General features: G+C 48.3%; 1 protein-coding gene across 5 annotated transcripts in view; it reads right to left on the reverse strand.

The window, feature by feature from the left end:
* Positions 1-16218, reverse strand: part of plekhg4 (pleckstrin homology domain containing, family G (with RhoGef domain) member 4) — a 62823-nt gene that overhangs the window by 43820 nt on the left and 2785 nt on the right. For 3 of the 5 annotated variants that reach the window (XM_048262746.1, XM_048262745.1, XM_048262743.1), the window contains exons 2-3: positions 6956-7153; positions 683-2987 (exon numbers count right to left, since the gene is read on the reverse strand). In XM_048262746.1, coding sequence (XP_048118703.1) covers positions 683-2987; positions 6956-7153 — 2503 coding nt within the window. The remainder of the gene's footprint in view (positions 1-682; positions 2988-6955; positions 7154-16218) is intronic. The other 2 variants (XM_048262748.1, XM_048262747.1) reach the window with 2 other exon arrangements.

Raw genomic sequence — 16218 nt, forward strand, 5'->3', positions numbered from 1 at the left:
GACCTCCACCTATCCGATAACCTTCGTCATCATCATGCTTTCTGACGTGTTATATGACACCAATGTCATAACAGGTTAGTGAAGCATGAGTTGTGATTGCGTAACGCTTTTACATAGCATGACACAAAAAAAATCATAGATAATACATGAAAACAACTATAAACAAAAAAAACAAAAAAAAACAAACAAAGAAATTAAACACCCTTGAACAACAAAAGCACACTATGTAATACACTATGTAATAAGAACTACAGCAATGGAAATAGATATAAATAAAGAGCGAAGGAGTTTGGGGGATCAAGACAGCAGAGAGACTACTGAAGATGATGGCATGACATCATGACATATGGGAGGGGTTAAAAAGAGAGGAGAAGGAGGAACAGAATCTGGAATGAAGAAATGGGAGGATTCAAGGATGAAGTGATGAACGAGTGATTAGGTGTTTTTACCACATCACTTAAAGGAGAGGAGCTGATGGACTAGGGGGAAAAAAAAAAGAGCAGGAGGAGGGAAAACAGGATGTAGATCATTCAGCAGAGGGGGAAATTAAACAGGTTGTGGTTTTGTTGCAGTGAGTCTTCAGCGAAGAAGGGAAGAAGTTACGGAGTAGATAAGCAATAAGGGTCTTAGTGCAGTTACAGGGCAAGGTGGGGAAGACATAAGGGTTCCTCAGGAGGTCTACCTGACGGATGCTGAACTTGGGGGTCCACAGCCTCCTCTTGATCTGGCTCCCCACAGGAGACATTTACAGCAGGAACCTGGGTAGACTCCTGACTCGACTCCTCCACTTTCCCACTCTCCTCCTCCTCTTTCTCCTTCTCCTTCTCTTGGGCCTCCTCAGCCACCACTCCAGATGTCTGTTCCTCCTCAGCAGCTGCTGGTGTCTGGGCTGTGTGTGCGTGCCCACCCGTGTGTGGGTCGGGGCTGTGTGAGCCTTTGACCTGCGTGTCGACCTCCGACTCAGCCTTAGTCTCAGAGCTGCAGTTACCTCCTGAAGCCTCCTGCTCACTGTCCGGGACACTTTCTGTGACTGCACTCTCCTCGTCCACACTGCTCTGAGACACACAGTGCTCTTCACCTACCTCACTTTCGACTATCTTCTCCACCTCTTCCTCCTCTCTCAAACCTTCATCTTTCTCCTCCTCCTCCTCCGCCCTTCCCTCTTTCTCTTTGACCTCCTTCTGGCAGCTCTCGCCTATCTCCCCCTCTTCACCCACACTCTCAGGAACGGTACCCTCCTCCTGAGCTGCCACCTCGGCTGCCGCCGCCTCTGCAGCGATGGCGCCAGAGGTGGCAGCTGCGACGTCTCCCAAACCCGTTTGTGGCGTCTCCGTCTTTATTTCCGTCATCTCCCCCACCCCACCACTGCCGTCTCCCTCCTCCACCTGCTCCTTCCCCTCTGCTCTACGCGGCATCTCCCTCTCTGCCAGGTGTACCTCGGCCGGCTCTGTCCTCTCCTGACCCTGCTGGCTGCTGGCTGTAACCCGATCCTGAGCTGGGGGAACAGGGGCAACGGGGGCACAGGCTACGCTCTCCACTCTCTCCCCCTCAGGGCCTCCTGAGGTGGGACTGCTGCTCCTGAGCGAGCCAGTGTCTAGCGGAGGAGTGACAGGCTCGACAGGAGAGTTGACCTGCTCATTCAGTGCGTCTGTTTTGGTTTGACCCTCAGCGCTCTGCTCCTGCACGCCTGTCTGCTCTTGCAAAGCCTCAGTGACGCGCACAGGTTCTGGATCTTTCCGGCAATTGTCTTTCTCGCCTTCCTCAACACTACTTTCAGACTCTTTACCACAACTGCTACCCTGGTCGAGTGAGGGCCCCTCCTCACATGTTTCTACCTTGCTAGCTACCTCAGGACCCTCTAGGATCTGATCTACAGGTGAATTTGCACTGTCAGAGTGAGTGTCAAGTGTGCAGTTGAAAATGAGAGATTCAGATGGTGCCGAGTCATTGCAACCTGGCTGTTCAGACGCAGAGCACTCACACTCAGGCACACGTGGTGTGGAGTTATCGGCAGAAGAGGTACCTTCCGTGCTGCTGACGCTTCCAGATCCATCCGGCTTTGGCTCGTTCGCTGATTCAGCGGGGGTGGGAGTGTCTGATACTGCAGGGGTGGTCGGGGTCAGTACCACTGGAGGATAAGAGTCATTCAAGTTCTCCTCTATGAGCATGGTGCAGATCATGGTCTGCGAGCAAGCGCTGTTTTTGAGAGGGGTCTCCACAGGCTTAGCCTTGGGTGGCGAGAGCCCCGTAGTCCTTGGTTTGTGTAGGTTTCTGTAGTTCATACTTATAGACTGGGTTAGCGAGCCCTTCTGAGGGGAGAAACGCGGAAGTGTGATCTCGGCCAGCTCCACGTACTCCCCCTCCGAGTCGTCCGTAGAGGCCCTTTCCACACTGTCCCTCTTTGAGGGAGCCAGGGTCGGGAGGAGCTTAACCTCGTTGCTCCGGCCACTGTCCTTTATTGTCCTGTCAATCAAAAGCGCTGTGTTTGTCACCGCAGGTTTGTTACCCTGCTCCGACATGGAGTCCCTCTCCTCATCCCCTAACCCACCCACCCTTTCATCCCCATCCCCTTCTCTGCTCTGGGTGACCGCAGGCAACTCGGGCGCCGCCTTGGGCCTGCTAATGAACTCAGGGTGCACCACATCCTCCCAGGGCACGCGGAAGATGTCGCTGTCTGCCGCGAGAAGGCAGTGCTGCAGGGCTGCGGCACCCGTCCGCTCCTGGTTGATCGAGTCCAGCCAGGCCATGGTGAAGATGGAGGTGTAGGCTAGCTCAGGCACTTCCAGCTCCTCCACATACTGCCCGTTCACGCTCAGGCACTTGGCGGTGATGCGCGGCGGGCTGCTCTTCGGGGTTGGCGCTACCTGCAGGTAGAAGTCTCCTGGTTTCAGCACACGCTGGTCGAGGGACGAGAGCTGGATTATGACCTTCTCGTGGACGCACAAGGGCCAGCCTTCGTGACGGAACAGGAACCCACAGTAGGGAAACTAGAGGGACAAGAGACACAAACAAGAGTGGTGTGACTGAAACGGTCTACTGGTAAAAGCAGCACACTATAAATTGTGTTTAAAACAAACTCAATCAACCATGAGTGTGAATGGCACCCTCATAATGAACTCGCTGACAAACATGACTCACGTTCTTAGCTGTTGCTATGACTCCGTCGTAATGAAGTGTAACTGTAACCATAACATGCTTTTTCCTCTTTTCTAATGAGGCCTGGATTTACACAATAAAGGACTGCCGTGTAGAGGTCGTGAAGCATGAGACTAGGCCAGACAAAAAGCTCACTGATATCATATGTCTCTTGAAAGCTAGACTAGACGGTCAGAATTTGGTAATGCAATAAGGGCTTAATCAAAGACAAAGCCATGTTTAACATGCTTCTAGGATGCCATCCAATTTATACATTATAGTAGAGTAACTAGATTTACAGATCACAGGAAACCTACAGAGTTCCTGATGATGGGAAATAACATGCAAGAGGCAGGCACATTTCACAGTGACGTGGATATTTTCAGCTGAGCATTGTGTGACAATGTACAATAGAATCCTTTATACCAAATCTGTTCCAGTAGGGCACTCTTAGGGGGCCGTCTCCCCTCTTTCACTGAAGTCAGTGAGGGGAGAGACTCTGCACAGCTTGACCTGTTTCTTCGGCCTCCAGAACTTCTGTTTCTTTCAGCAACAGCATGGTAAACAGCAAAAAATAGCCTCCTCTCCTCTCCACCCTCCTCTCTTCCTCTGCTCTCTCACCCTGGCACTCGCTGCTCTCAGTGTAACATTGTCCCCGCTGTGGAACGTGATGCAAATAGGTCCCGGGCAGAGACTCGAACGATGAAATGGAATCGTCTGTCGGAGCCCTAACTGACTCTCCGGGTCGGGCTAAAAATGACCCGTTTCCTTTGAAAAGCCAGTCCCTGAAATAGTTCTTGGGAGGACAGAGGCCAGTGGCCTTGGATGGTATAGGGCTACTCACATACAAGGGGGAGGGTGAAAAGGCTTTTATTCAGACATGTGAAGCCTCTGGTTCCCATTATTACCCACTATAACCCAGCTAACCACCGCCACACCACTGGCCCCTAAAACCACTGCCCCCCCACCCCCCATACACCCACTCACATCTTCAACGTCTCCCCACTCTGAATGAGCACTGCTGGGAGGTGGGAGGCTGTGGCAGAGGTGCTCTCCTGACCTCAGGTGCCAAGCCGGGCTGTTTTCCCACAGTGCCAGAGGCTAAACTCACAGAGACGGCCCGGCCTCGCGCACGCTGACACCAGAAAGGAGGGACGTGTAAACAAACCCTGTGTCAAGTGATTTCCGCTCCGAGGTTGCCTTTCAGCTCAAGCGCACTCCGGAACAAATCCCAGCCTCTCTCTCTCCCTGTCTGTCGACCCCCCTCCCCCACTCCCTCCCCCCCTTTTCCAAACCTGCTCCCCAAGACTGCACAGCTTCCAAAATGTGTCTGACTGTGAGGGGCAGAAAAAAATGTCTTATCCACAGACCTTCCCTTTGTGTGCTCTCATTTCTACGTTCTTGATCTTGTGCAATGAATAAGAGTGAAAGAGGTGGCAAACGTATATCCACCCCTATCCCCCAGTTGCAATCAGTTTGATCTAGCAGGGTCAGTGAATCCATTCTATGCCTCTTTCTGACGTCCCCTGTAAAAATAAGCGGTTGTAGGGGAGCTGATGGACCTCAGACCACCGACTATAGACCTGGCCTTCACATGCCACTGAGTCTCCACAGGCAGTGTGGGGCTCCTTGCTCTTGTCAGTCTCACCCTGCTCGTATAAAAGCCATGCTTATAAATGTTTAGCATGACAAAACAACGTGTCTACTTGCCCCCTTTTCATCACACAGTCTCCGCGCAGCAAGACAGCCGATGACAGTGAGGGTGAGAAAAATCGCTCCTTAATTCCTACCGGTGCGACCGGCTTTGATGCCCCGGCGTGTTGTTTCATGAGAGGCTGGCCCGATAAAAAGAGAAGAGAAACGCTTTCGAGGTCACGGTGAGAACTCGACACAGCAATTGTATGTGTTTTTTTCTCTTCTTCTATTTCTTCCTCCACCGTCTGAATGAACTCATCTAAGTCTATTCAACTCTAAAATCCTCCCCGTGCATATAAGGTGACACCTAGGGCCAACGAGGGAGGCTCAGCTTGAGTAGATAGGGTGTCACGCAGAGAACTCTCTGCAGTCTGATAAAAAGGCAGCCGTTGACAGCCCCCTCTTTCTGACAGGCCAAGGGGAAACAACAGATCTCTCCAAGGTGCCCTTTAAAAGGCTCGTCTTAGCAGCCATTAAAAAACGGCGTAGCGCCTGACGGGAGACCTAGAGCGAGGTCAGCTTTTGTCGTCTTTAAATGCAGGGGAATGCTAAGCGCAACATGCAACAGAGCGGGTGTAAAACCCACATCAAGCTCCTATACAACAACTGCAAAGCAAAACCACCGTGGAGGTCAAGTGGGAGTATAAATAGCTAGCAGACGTGGATGCATGATGATGAGGTGTTGAAACTGAGGGTTGGCCACAATTGAAGCACAACATGGCAATGTGGGGCAGTCTGCACGTGATGCCTGATCGAGGTATTTGAAAAGCCTTTTGTTTCCCTAAGGCTGGCAATGGGTTTTTTCAAACCCCACATCTCAGATAACCAAAACAAAGAGGGTGGAGTAGGGTGGCGAGGGGAGGGGGCGGGACATTCTAGCTCCTAGCTTTTGTTTGACTAGCAACACCCCTATGACTAATGACAGCAGCAGGCACGCCAGCTCACCTAACTAAACATGACAAACGAAACAGCAATGTAGGGGCTGGAGCTGGGCATGATCAGACAAGAGCGTGGCCCTGGAAAGGAAAAAAAAACGAGAGTGGAGGGTTGGGTGCCGTTCACCTGGGAGATGAAGAGGCTCTCTCCCGTGACTAATGGTGACTAAGAGGCCGTTTACACGACACCGCCGGGTGGATTTTCTCTTACCGCCTTCACACCTTTAACGACTCCGGCAAAAAAATAACTCGCGTGTACACACAGAGGTGTAACCGGCTAAATGTGCTGTAGTGCATATGCCAGACCAGTCGATGGCGCCGCTGTGCAGAAGCTTCACGATAAATTCGCGGAATCGCTAAAGAGAAGAAAACATTGTTGAAACAGTTTGTTAAGCCAGAGAATGTCTAATAAGTGCTCTGGTTAACAGTCGCATGAAATAAGGAGACTACAGACAACCTGGTTTTCAATTCAACTGTTAAACTAATAAAGTTCATTTTCAAGGTATGTGACTGCTATGTGAAATTTCAAATGCTTAGCCTACGCATTGCATTAGGTCTGAGCACCACTGGAGAAAACACTAACATGCAGTAAGCTAATGTTTAACTAAGTTAAGTTAACGTGTGCTTCCAACTTAGCCACTAAAGGCTGATAGGCTACATTGTGCACATAAATCATGACAGGGGAAAGAAAAAAAATTTAATATGATAAATAAATGGTTTGGTTTGTTTTGACAAGCAACATGTCAGGTCGAGTGCCGTGGCTGAGTTGAAAGGTGGGGCTATGTCACATAAAGTTGCCGGCTTCGCACCTACAGGCGCCTACACAGCTTAAAGTTAGCCGGGCGGTTTCAAAAGTTCCCACTTCGGAAGCCGGTGTCAAAAGCTGTCGGTTTCAGTCTCCTAAACTGCCGGCGTCGTGTACATGCAAGGCGTAACCGTTAACAAAACCTCACCGGTTTCACAAAAAACGGCGTTGTGTGCACGGCCCCTAAAAGGGACAAGCTCTGCGATGGCAGAGGTGAGCGAGGGTCTTTTCCTGCTGGAGGCCATGTTTCACCAACGGTGAGTCACCGCTGGGAGTATTACTCACAGGGAACAAACCACAGAGAGAGAGAGAGTGGAGCAGGGAGAGGTGGGGGGGATGTGTGTGTGTGTGGAGGGGTGAGAGGTGTTGGGATGTAGGCACTCACACAGGCATCCTGCTGAATACTCTGGAGGATGTGCTTCGCCGGGACCAGGAAGTCGATGAGGTATCTCAGGCCGTCGCCACGGTACGTTGTCTCCACGACATCAAACACCTGGCAGAGCACCGTGGCAGCGGTGGCCTCAAAGGGGGGGTACAGCGCTGACAGGGTGCTCTGGATGCAGCTATCCAGAGACTCAGAGTCCTACAGCAACCAAACAAACACATAAAACTCTAATTAATCAAGCACATCCACATCAGCTATACATGCACATAATTGTAAATATACAATATGATTCTCATTCTGATCCCTGGAGTACCAACACACGCGCTCTCTCAGACAGTGAATGAATAATGAAGAAGCCACCACACAGAGACACATAAATACACATTATCCACTGAAAGCCCATCAGGACAGTGGCATTAATCAGATTTATGGTATAATTTAATCCACGCGGAGTGCTTTACCTCTTTCAATCTCGGGACAAAACAGAAAGCAGATGGCTGCTTTTAATTGGTCATGGCACCCAAAGGTGCTGTTAAAGACAGACTCTCCGACTGAAACGTGACTCCTGTGGGCCAAAGAGAACCAGGCCAGATCCGGCTAAATATATCAGCGCCACTCGCTCACTCACTCGCTTGCAAGCCATGATCCAGCCCAGGCCTGGCCAGTGGATCTTGTGGTGGTGGTTTTTCGGGCTCTCTCGGCTGCTTTTAATCGTTTTTCTCGTCCCCTCTGCGGGTAAATGTTTCTTCCTTCCTCCCTTTGAATTTCTCCGCTCTCAACACGCACTCCTCATCTATCTCTTTCTTTTCTGTCACTCTTGTCCTCTGTTTCTTTGTCTCTATCTATCCTTCTCTCTCTCTCCATCTCTCTCTCTCTCTGAAGTAGACAGCCTGGCTCTGGGTTAGTCTTTACCCTAAAAAGGGGGTTCCCAAGGGACACACTAGTAACCCAATGACAGGTTCAGCTGTCTGAACACAGATCCTGACTCTCTGTTACCACCCCACAGTACCCCCTCAGCACGCACACACACACACACACACACACACACACACACACACACACACACACACACACACACACAAACACACATACCCACACACACAAACACACACACACACACACACACACACAAACACACACACGCTGCCCCCCACATCTCGCCACACAACTGCCACACACATAATTTATCCTACAGAAAGCCAGCCATTATTAATGCTCCACACACACATGCCACTTTCATGTGACTCATCATCTCAGCCCAACAGCCGACGCCATGACAACAAACACTCATGTAAGTGAAACGGCTGTCTAAGTTAGGAGCTGTGACATTAAAACGTTACATTCCCCCCCACCCTTCCCCCACAAAAAAAAAAAAAAAAAACGACATGGACACAGGCATCCGGACAGGCAGACATGGAGAAGGAGGATTGGATGTCAGCTCTGGGTCCGGGTGGACTGCGTCAGACTGTGCTGACTGGTGCGAGAGGAGAACGGTGAGGAAGGACTGTGTGTACTTATCGCACGAGTGAGAACATGGCAATGAGTGGCTCAGCTGCACTTTGTCTTAGCACACGACAGGTGTGGACCTGTACAATATTTTACTTTTCTTGTTGCATATGAACAAGACCAACAACAAGAAATAAAATGCTTCGACATGGAAGGAGGGATTTTTTCGGCTTTGTTCTGGGGATTCCTGGGGTTTTTGCTCTTATCCCCTCTGGAAAAGGAAATGCCCCACATGCATGCAGCAGCCCATAGAGAGATGGGGGGGGGTAAAAAGAGACTGCCAGACAAATGCAGACGCAACAGTGTCAGATAAGGCCAACCGTGTGACCGTTCATAGACAACAATGAACGGGCATTATCTTGTGTATGCAGAACTCCATCAATATGGGCTATGTGCAAAGTAAGTGTGCGCGCACACACACACACACACAGAATTCTTTGCAGACATCAGGGATCAATCTCCGTAGACAGGTTAGCAATTAACCACTGAACCACTGAAAAGTTAATGGCAGATGAAGTTAAATAGACATAAGATAATTAGAATCAGCTTGTGCCGTGCAACACAATGGCGAATGTTTACTTTGGCCTAATAGGAGGAAGTAGTTGTCCTTCATCGTGGAAGACTGTGCTCCTGGACTCTGTGTGTGTGTGTGTGTGTGTGTGTGTGTGTGTGTGTGTGTGTGTGTGTGTGTGTGTGTGAGAGAGAGAGTATGTGTGTGTGTGTGTGTGTGTGTGTGTGTTTGTGTGTGTGTGAGTGTGTGTGTGTTTTATTATTTCAGATGGCTGGGCTGAGTGCGGGCATACAGTGATCAGTTCCCAGACTGACTGAGTCGAGGGGGGAGAGATAACAGCAGCACGCTGCCCCACCACATCCGCCGAGCCCAAGACCCGCAGGGAACAAAAGCGAGGGAAGATAGCAGGAGGGGCCATCAGGTGTCTTAGAGCTCAGCCCAGTCTGGGTAGATATGTGTGTGTCTGTGTGTGTGTGTGTGTGTGTGTATGTGTGTGTGTGTGCATGTGTGTGTGTGTGTGGGGGTGTGTCTGCATGTGTGTGTGTGTGTGTGTGTGTGAGAGAGAGAGAGAGAGAGAGAGAGAGAGAAACTCGCCATGTTTGTCTCTGCAGATCTTAGCCTGGGTCTGCTTTGGAAGTCGAGGCTTTCAGCACATTTTAATTAGACTAATGCAGGGCTGACCCCTCCTCACTGTCCACTGTTCCCAAGCAGGGAACACTGATGCGCATCTACACCCATCAGTAGCACACTCTCATTTGGCTCATCCGGTTCCTATCTTGATCCTTATCAGACTTTTCAGCAAAAGTGGCCATTTGGGGCCATGGATAAAAACCATCTGCATCCATTCACTGTTTTGTTTCTTTCTTTCTTTTTTGAGCTAAAATATAATTTGGCAAGTCCTGGTCTTCATAACACACTTTGTACTTCTGTAGCTCTTACAAAAGAGAGGCGGAAAAGAGAGGGGGAAAGCATTGGACAGCCAAACAGTACAAAGCTCCAGTAAGCTAAATGAGATTCCAGTTCCCTGCTCCAGAGGGGTAAAACAAAGTCTGGAAATCAGAGAAGATTCCTTTATGCAATCCTGCCCTGCTCCCTCTCCCTGGCTCTGTTGAGTCAAGTGCCAAGTAAGCGTCCATCACACAGGGTCGCTGTCGGAGGCAGCTTAGTTCTCTGAGCCCACCCAGGGCTCGAAGAAATTCTAAATAATGCATTTGATCATTAGGTCTTAATTCAAGCACCCCCCTCCCCCCCGCTCTCTCTCTCTCTTTCTCTCCCAAACGGGGCAGGACCATGCCTTGTGTCTCTCCCTCTCTCTCTCTCCCAAACGGGGCCAGACCAAGCCTCATGTCTCTCCCTGATGGGTCCAGCAGTCATATAAACCTGTCCACCCCTTCCCATCACTCTCACTCACTGGCCACCGCACACAATCACTGTGTGGTTCGTTAGAGTGATCACACTGACGAGCACTGGTGTATCTTTTTGAGTGAAAAAACAACAACCCACTCTGGCATACAACCCCCACCTTTTGAGGTTTTATGATCGGAACTCCTGTGTGGTCAGACTTGGACATTTTAGATAATTGCACAGGAAGGAAATGGGGATCAATATGCACTTCCCCCTTAAAACGTGCAAAGGCAAACATACTCAGCAACCAAAGTCAAATATACAACATTCCTCCATTACTCTTTTAGAGGTACTGACAAAATTTTCCTCTACTTTGGACACCTTCATACGAGTTTTGCAACCCCACGAGATGAATTCATACTAGTATGCAGACTTTGCGGAGAGACATTTGGGAGGAAGAACGAAAAAACCCACAAAAAAGTGGGATTTGGAGGGAATCTCACTCAGACTGCTTAATATTCTCCAGAGCTGTTATAACCGCACGGCCGATCTCTGTCATGCATTTCTGCGAGACGGTTTAGAGAAATCTGGGCAATGTCCGCCACGGGCATTATGCTGTACTTCTGTATCCATGCCTACAGGGTAAATACGTCGTCAGATGAGCCTATGAGAGAGAGAGCTTCTGGTGTGTCTCTCTCAGGCCTCAAAAACAAACTGTCTCCCTCAGACTCTGTGGCTCAAAGAATCTTGAAATGCATTTAGCGGATTTGCATGTGTCTGCACGTGGATCGAAAAACCCGGGTTCTGTTTCACAGAACCTTTCCGAATTCCATCTTTTTTTTTAAGGGGGGACCTTTCAAGTGAAACAGGCAGCCTTTCTGCAATGATAACACTAGGCTGAGCTAATGCCTGGGAGAGATGCCTAACCAAGCACATGCTTATTCACCAGACAAGCCCCGTGCCACGGCCAGAACACTATTAGATTACTTAACCAACCAAACCCCAAACCCCCACCCCCTCCAGGTTACACTCCGTTCAATGAATAATCAATAGCAGCCTATCCCTCAGAGAGCTGTGATTCACCCTTTATTCAAAATGGGCTTGTGTGTGTGTGTGTGTGTGTGTGTGTGTGTGTGTGTGTGTGTGTGTGTGAGAGAGAGAGAGAGAGAGAGAGAGAGAAAGAAAGAGAGCATTTGTGTGTGGGTCGGAGGATGGGTGTATGAAAGGGGGCTGTGGTACTACTACCAAACCTCAAAAGCACATGAAAGCACTGTAAACAAAGAGTGTAGGAGAACAACAAAACGAAAGAATCTCCACATCACAAACTCCAGTCTGTAAGATCTGGAGGCCAACCGTAACTCAACAAGACCTACTTTGTTGCATGATCCCTCTGTTCAGTATAGACTGCTGTTAAGTCCTACAAATGACATGATCCTAACATCAATCAGACCTTTTGCATTTTTACAAGGCTACTGCAGCAACTTGCCTATGGCTAAAAAAAAAGTTGATCGCCGACAGTTGGGAGGTAACAAGAGAGACACACATGCGCACACAAAACAAAAAAAAACACACCCCAGTTACCCACCTCAACAAGCTGCTTTGGGGGTAGACCACTGGAGACTTGCCCTTTAACCCCACACAAGTGACAGCACCAGCCAGCTGTCCATCAGGCCGAGAAGGAGAGAAAGAAAGAAGCCAATGGGGGAGTAGTGGAGAGGGAGATGAAAGGGATAGAATATTGCCAGTTGTTTTTCAGAACAATAGTGATTCGCTGTTGCACAAAGGGTAGAGCGTGCCACAGTGGACAGCAGGTTGGAAATTCTGTCTGCTGTTCATTTTGGGAAGGGGGGGGTGGGGTGTGTAAGGGCAGCCGGCGGTTTCTGGGACAGTTGGCCAAATAACACGTGAGCACCAAAAGGCCTTCAAAAAACCACACGCTAATCAACACAAGCTGATGCCAACCCGATATGATGGAAAGGCCCTGGTTGGGTGTCCATCTTGTATCTGACATGCTTCCTGTAGGGTGAGGCAGATGCTGACCCTCTCGTACCTCACAGGATCTGTGCCTTTAAATCAAACAGCTGCCATGTTTCCGCCAACACACTGGTTGCTGCTCTTCCTGCCAGCGAGGTCAATCCCACCTGGAAAATCACTTTTTCCTTTAAATACAGCAAGCAGGTCAGAAAAACAACTTATTCAGGAAATATTTCATCAAGTCCAGAAAGGCTTACTTGACAAATGATGTCTCTATATAGACATTTTTCCACAAAAAGAAATTCCCAGAGAGATATTTTTGCAGAAAAGTCTTTTTAGGGGGAAACCTTCAGGATAGGTGCTGAAAGCAACTAACCCGTGCTTCTGGTGTGTTCTGTTTTTTGACCGAAGCATTCATCACAAACCTACATAAACATCACGCCCACATATGCAGGCTGCCACTGTTATGATGAAAGTGACTGTAATTCTAGTGGAAAGAAGAGCAAGAAGAGACAAAGAACTGTGGTGAAATGTTTTCACTGAAGTATGATATTGCAGGAATGCAAGTAAAAAAATGTTTTTGATTGTCGTTGTTATACCAATTTTTGATTAATTATACCAATATAATATAGTGTAATCACTGCATTGAAGCAACTGACGTTAAAGTAATAACGCCTATTATCCCATTTGGATGTAGGACTGCAGCTTCTGTTGCGGTAATTTCTGTATCAGAGCCAAAAGTTGCGAAACACGTCCAATAAATTCCAAGCGTGAATCAGGTTGAAAAGAATTGGGCATTAAAAGAACCCAAACTATCAGTCCAATCAAATCAAGACCCAGAAGGAAAAAAAGGTCAGGAATTCACGCGGGAACTGCTCACTTCTTCATGGTTAATACCTTTGTTTTGGTTCCCTGATACCAAACACCATGAAGAAGGGCTGATGAGAGTCAGCCCTGAGATCCTCTCTACAACTCACCCCGCAGATTTATTTTTCTTCTAAAACAACACAAGTCGCCCATTCAAACAAAAACATTGGTGATTTTTATCTAACCAAACCCACTTCAAGTCCTCATTTTTCTTTGTTCCTCTCTCAGTCGATCCAGTGGCATTTCACATGTCTTAATTCCCAAAACACTTCGCAGAGCAGGAACAGCCATTAAGGCGGCTTCCTGCTGATGGTGTAAAGGGGTGGCGGGTGGAGGGTCGGGTCGGCTCCTTCATGCAGGAGCTGATGATAAAGCCCTCATTCGCAGCCTCTCACCACTCACTACTGACTGGCCTGTGTGCACACCAGCCTGACCGACTCTACCGAGACAAAAGCAGGAGGCTTTTCTCACGAAGGCCACCGCCAAGCTTGCCCCCGGGCCAGTCTGACCTTCGGTAAAACATGGTTTTGGGGCATCGAAAGGGGCCATTATGTGCCTCTCTGAGGCGGCCCTCTCCACAGAAAATGGCATAAGACAAGTTTTTTAAGCAGCATGTGACGAGAACTTCTAACAATGGAGATCTCAGATAAAATAATTCAGGCTTTCATCAAGAAAAGAGGGCAAACCGCAGCCACTGAGATCTTTTGAAATGGCCGTTAGCAGAATCTTTCTCAGGAAAGTCTTTTGACAAGAGAATCAGGGCACTGGGGAAGCGGAGTAATTAACTGTTACGAGTCATCCACCAAGATGTTGAAAACCTACCACCCACAAGAGGATGCCATGTTTCGCTCGTTTTTTAGGTAAGTAGATAACACTTAATGAGAGTCTCATTAAAACCACAGAGATGAGGATTGAAGGGCCCTTCAGCAGTCAGTGTTCCCTGAAAATGATATGCTAATCATAATCCAAACCATTCAACAGATCGGTAGGCCGATAGAGGTATCGACCAAAGCCTTCTAAGACTCCAATCTCAAGCTCTTCTCTTAAGTCTAACACAAGAGCATAACCTTAATGCCCCCCGGTAGATCAAAGCCTTTGCATAAGCGGGTTGACGCTGTACAAAACAACTTCTGACATTTGGCCCTCTTCCAGTGATGGATTGGCTCCATGTCTGCCCTATTGAAAACAGTGTCTCCAAGAAATGAAAGCTCTGTGTCTGGGCTGTGTTGGAGTTGAACTCAGCAGGATATGACAACACAAGGTCACAAAGGAGGAGACTGCCTACATGTGGGGGGTCTGGCGTGGGCATTTGGCTTGCCTGTTTATAAACATCATCAGCGTCCCCAGCTCGCTCATGATAGGCTTCATCACCTCACACAGCTGGAGTTTTCCAGAGCTAGCCACGCGACCAAGCTGTGGTGGTTACCAGAAAGAGCTGCCTGTTGTTTTTTAGATGAACAACCACACAGGTTTTGGCAATATCCTGTATGTTAGATTAACGCCCTAGTCTTCCTGCTATGTGTAAAGATAAAGAAAAAAAAAGCATGTGAATCCTGTCATGGGAGATGTAAGCCTTCTGGAAATGTCAGACACCATACACTAAGCCCAGTGTCATTCAAACTGGGGCACACAGTAAGTAAGATATTAAAGGAGAAAAATGTTGGCTAACTTTCCCTACCTGTTATCTGCAGTCTTTGTGGAGAAAGCTCTCTTAACATTGTTATCTCCCAGATAACAGATATACCCTTTTCACCTCTAAAAATAGGTCAGAGATTATAATAGTGTACCTACAGGGAATAGGCTAGTCTGAAACAGGAGACATCCCAGCCACATGAGGGTGTGACTGTATCTCTGTTTCAGGAACTCCAATGAAGATGAACTATTGACACATACGCAAACAGACGTACACAGGCTCACCTTTCTGCCACACAAAACTGAAACTGCCAAGATCAGGAGAGAAAAAACAGATGCTGAAAGACGGTCAACAACAGATCCCTGGGATTAGGCCATTTACTTTATCTGTCAGACATTAGTAACAGCCTTTGAAGTTCATTTTGTCGATACTAGCTCCCTCACAACCTTTGCTCTCTGTTCCAAAAGGCAAATGCTTTAAAAACCAACCACAGAACAAATGGAGAATTCCATTTCCTGGAGCTCACATGCCTATCCGGTCGGACTGTGTTTATACATGAGAACCTTTATTCAATCCTACCTGGTGCTCATAATACCAGGAAGTTCTCTTTTATAGCAAGGGTAACATGAAGTGACTAACAGGCCAAAAGTGGGTTAGTGAGTTATCCTGTTAGCGCACTGGCTAAATATGGCACAGAAGAAGAAAACGAGGAATGCCTCTCTTTACAAGAGACAACACACAATCCTGAATAAGCACACAAGACATATTTCTTAGATGCATTAAAAGACCAGGTTGTTTATGCACCATAATTAACACTCTCACATTAAAGCTGAAGGTCAGCACTTGGAAGTCTTGGGCACCGTCTGGCGCCTGACTATATCAGTGCATATAACACACAGTGCCTTGGCGTCTGTGTGTATGTTTGAGAGACTATGTGTCAATAAACGTGGGGTGTACACTTGCACTTGACGTGATTTCCACTTTTAAAACCTGTATCTTTGTGCCTACAGTGCACAGAAGCTCAGGTGATCGATCACTGTCACCCGACAATGTCACGGCTGATTTGGGGAAGCCTCTCTTTCACTCTCTGTCCTTCCCTTCATCTCTCAAAACCACATGTCTTTAGTTCGCTCTGCATGCCACTTCAGTGGAGGAAGGGCAGACCCAGAGGGGCTCAGAGGGTCCTCCTAACATGATTTATACGCATCTCTGAAAAAGTTGCGGTGACACGTTTCCATTCACCGCCTCCCTCCACTTACTCTAGCCACATACACACATATACACACACATACAAACACACACACACATACACACACACACACATACAAACACACACACATACAAACACACACACATACAAACACACACACATTCAAACACACACACATACACACACGCACACACATACACACACGCTCAAAGCGCTTT

The sequence above is a fragment of the Alosa alosa genome, chromosome 14 (assembly GCF_017589495.1).
Source record: "Alosa alosa isolate M-15738 ecotype Scorff River chromosome 14, AALO_Geno_1.1, whole genome shotgun sequence".
Lineage (NCBI taxonomy): Eukaryota > Metazoa > Chordata > Actinopteri > Clupeiformes > Clupeidae > Alosa > Alosa alosa.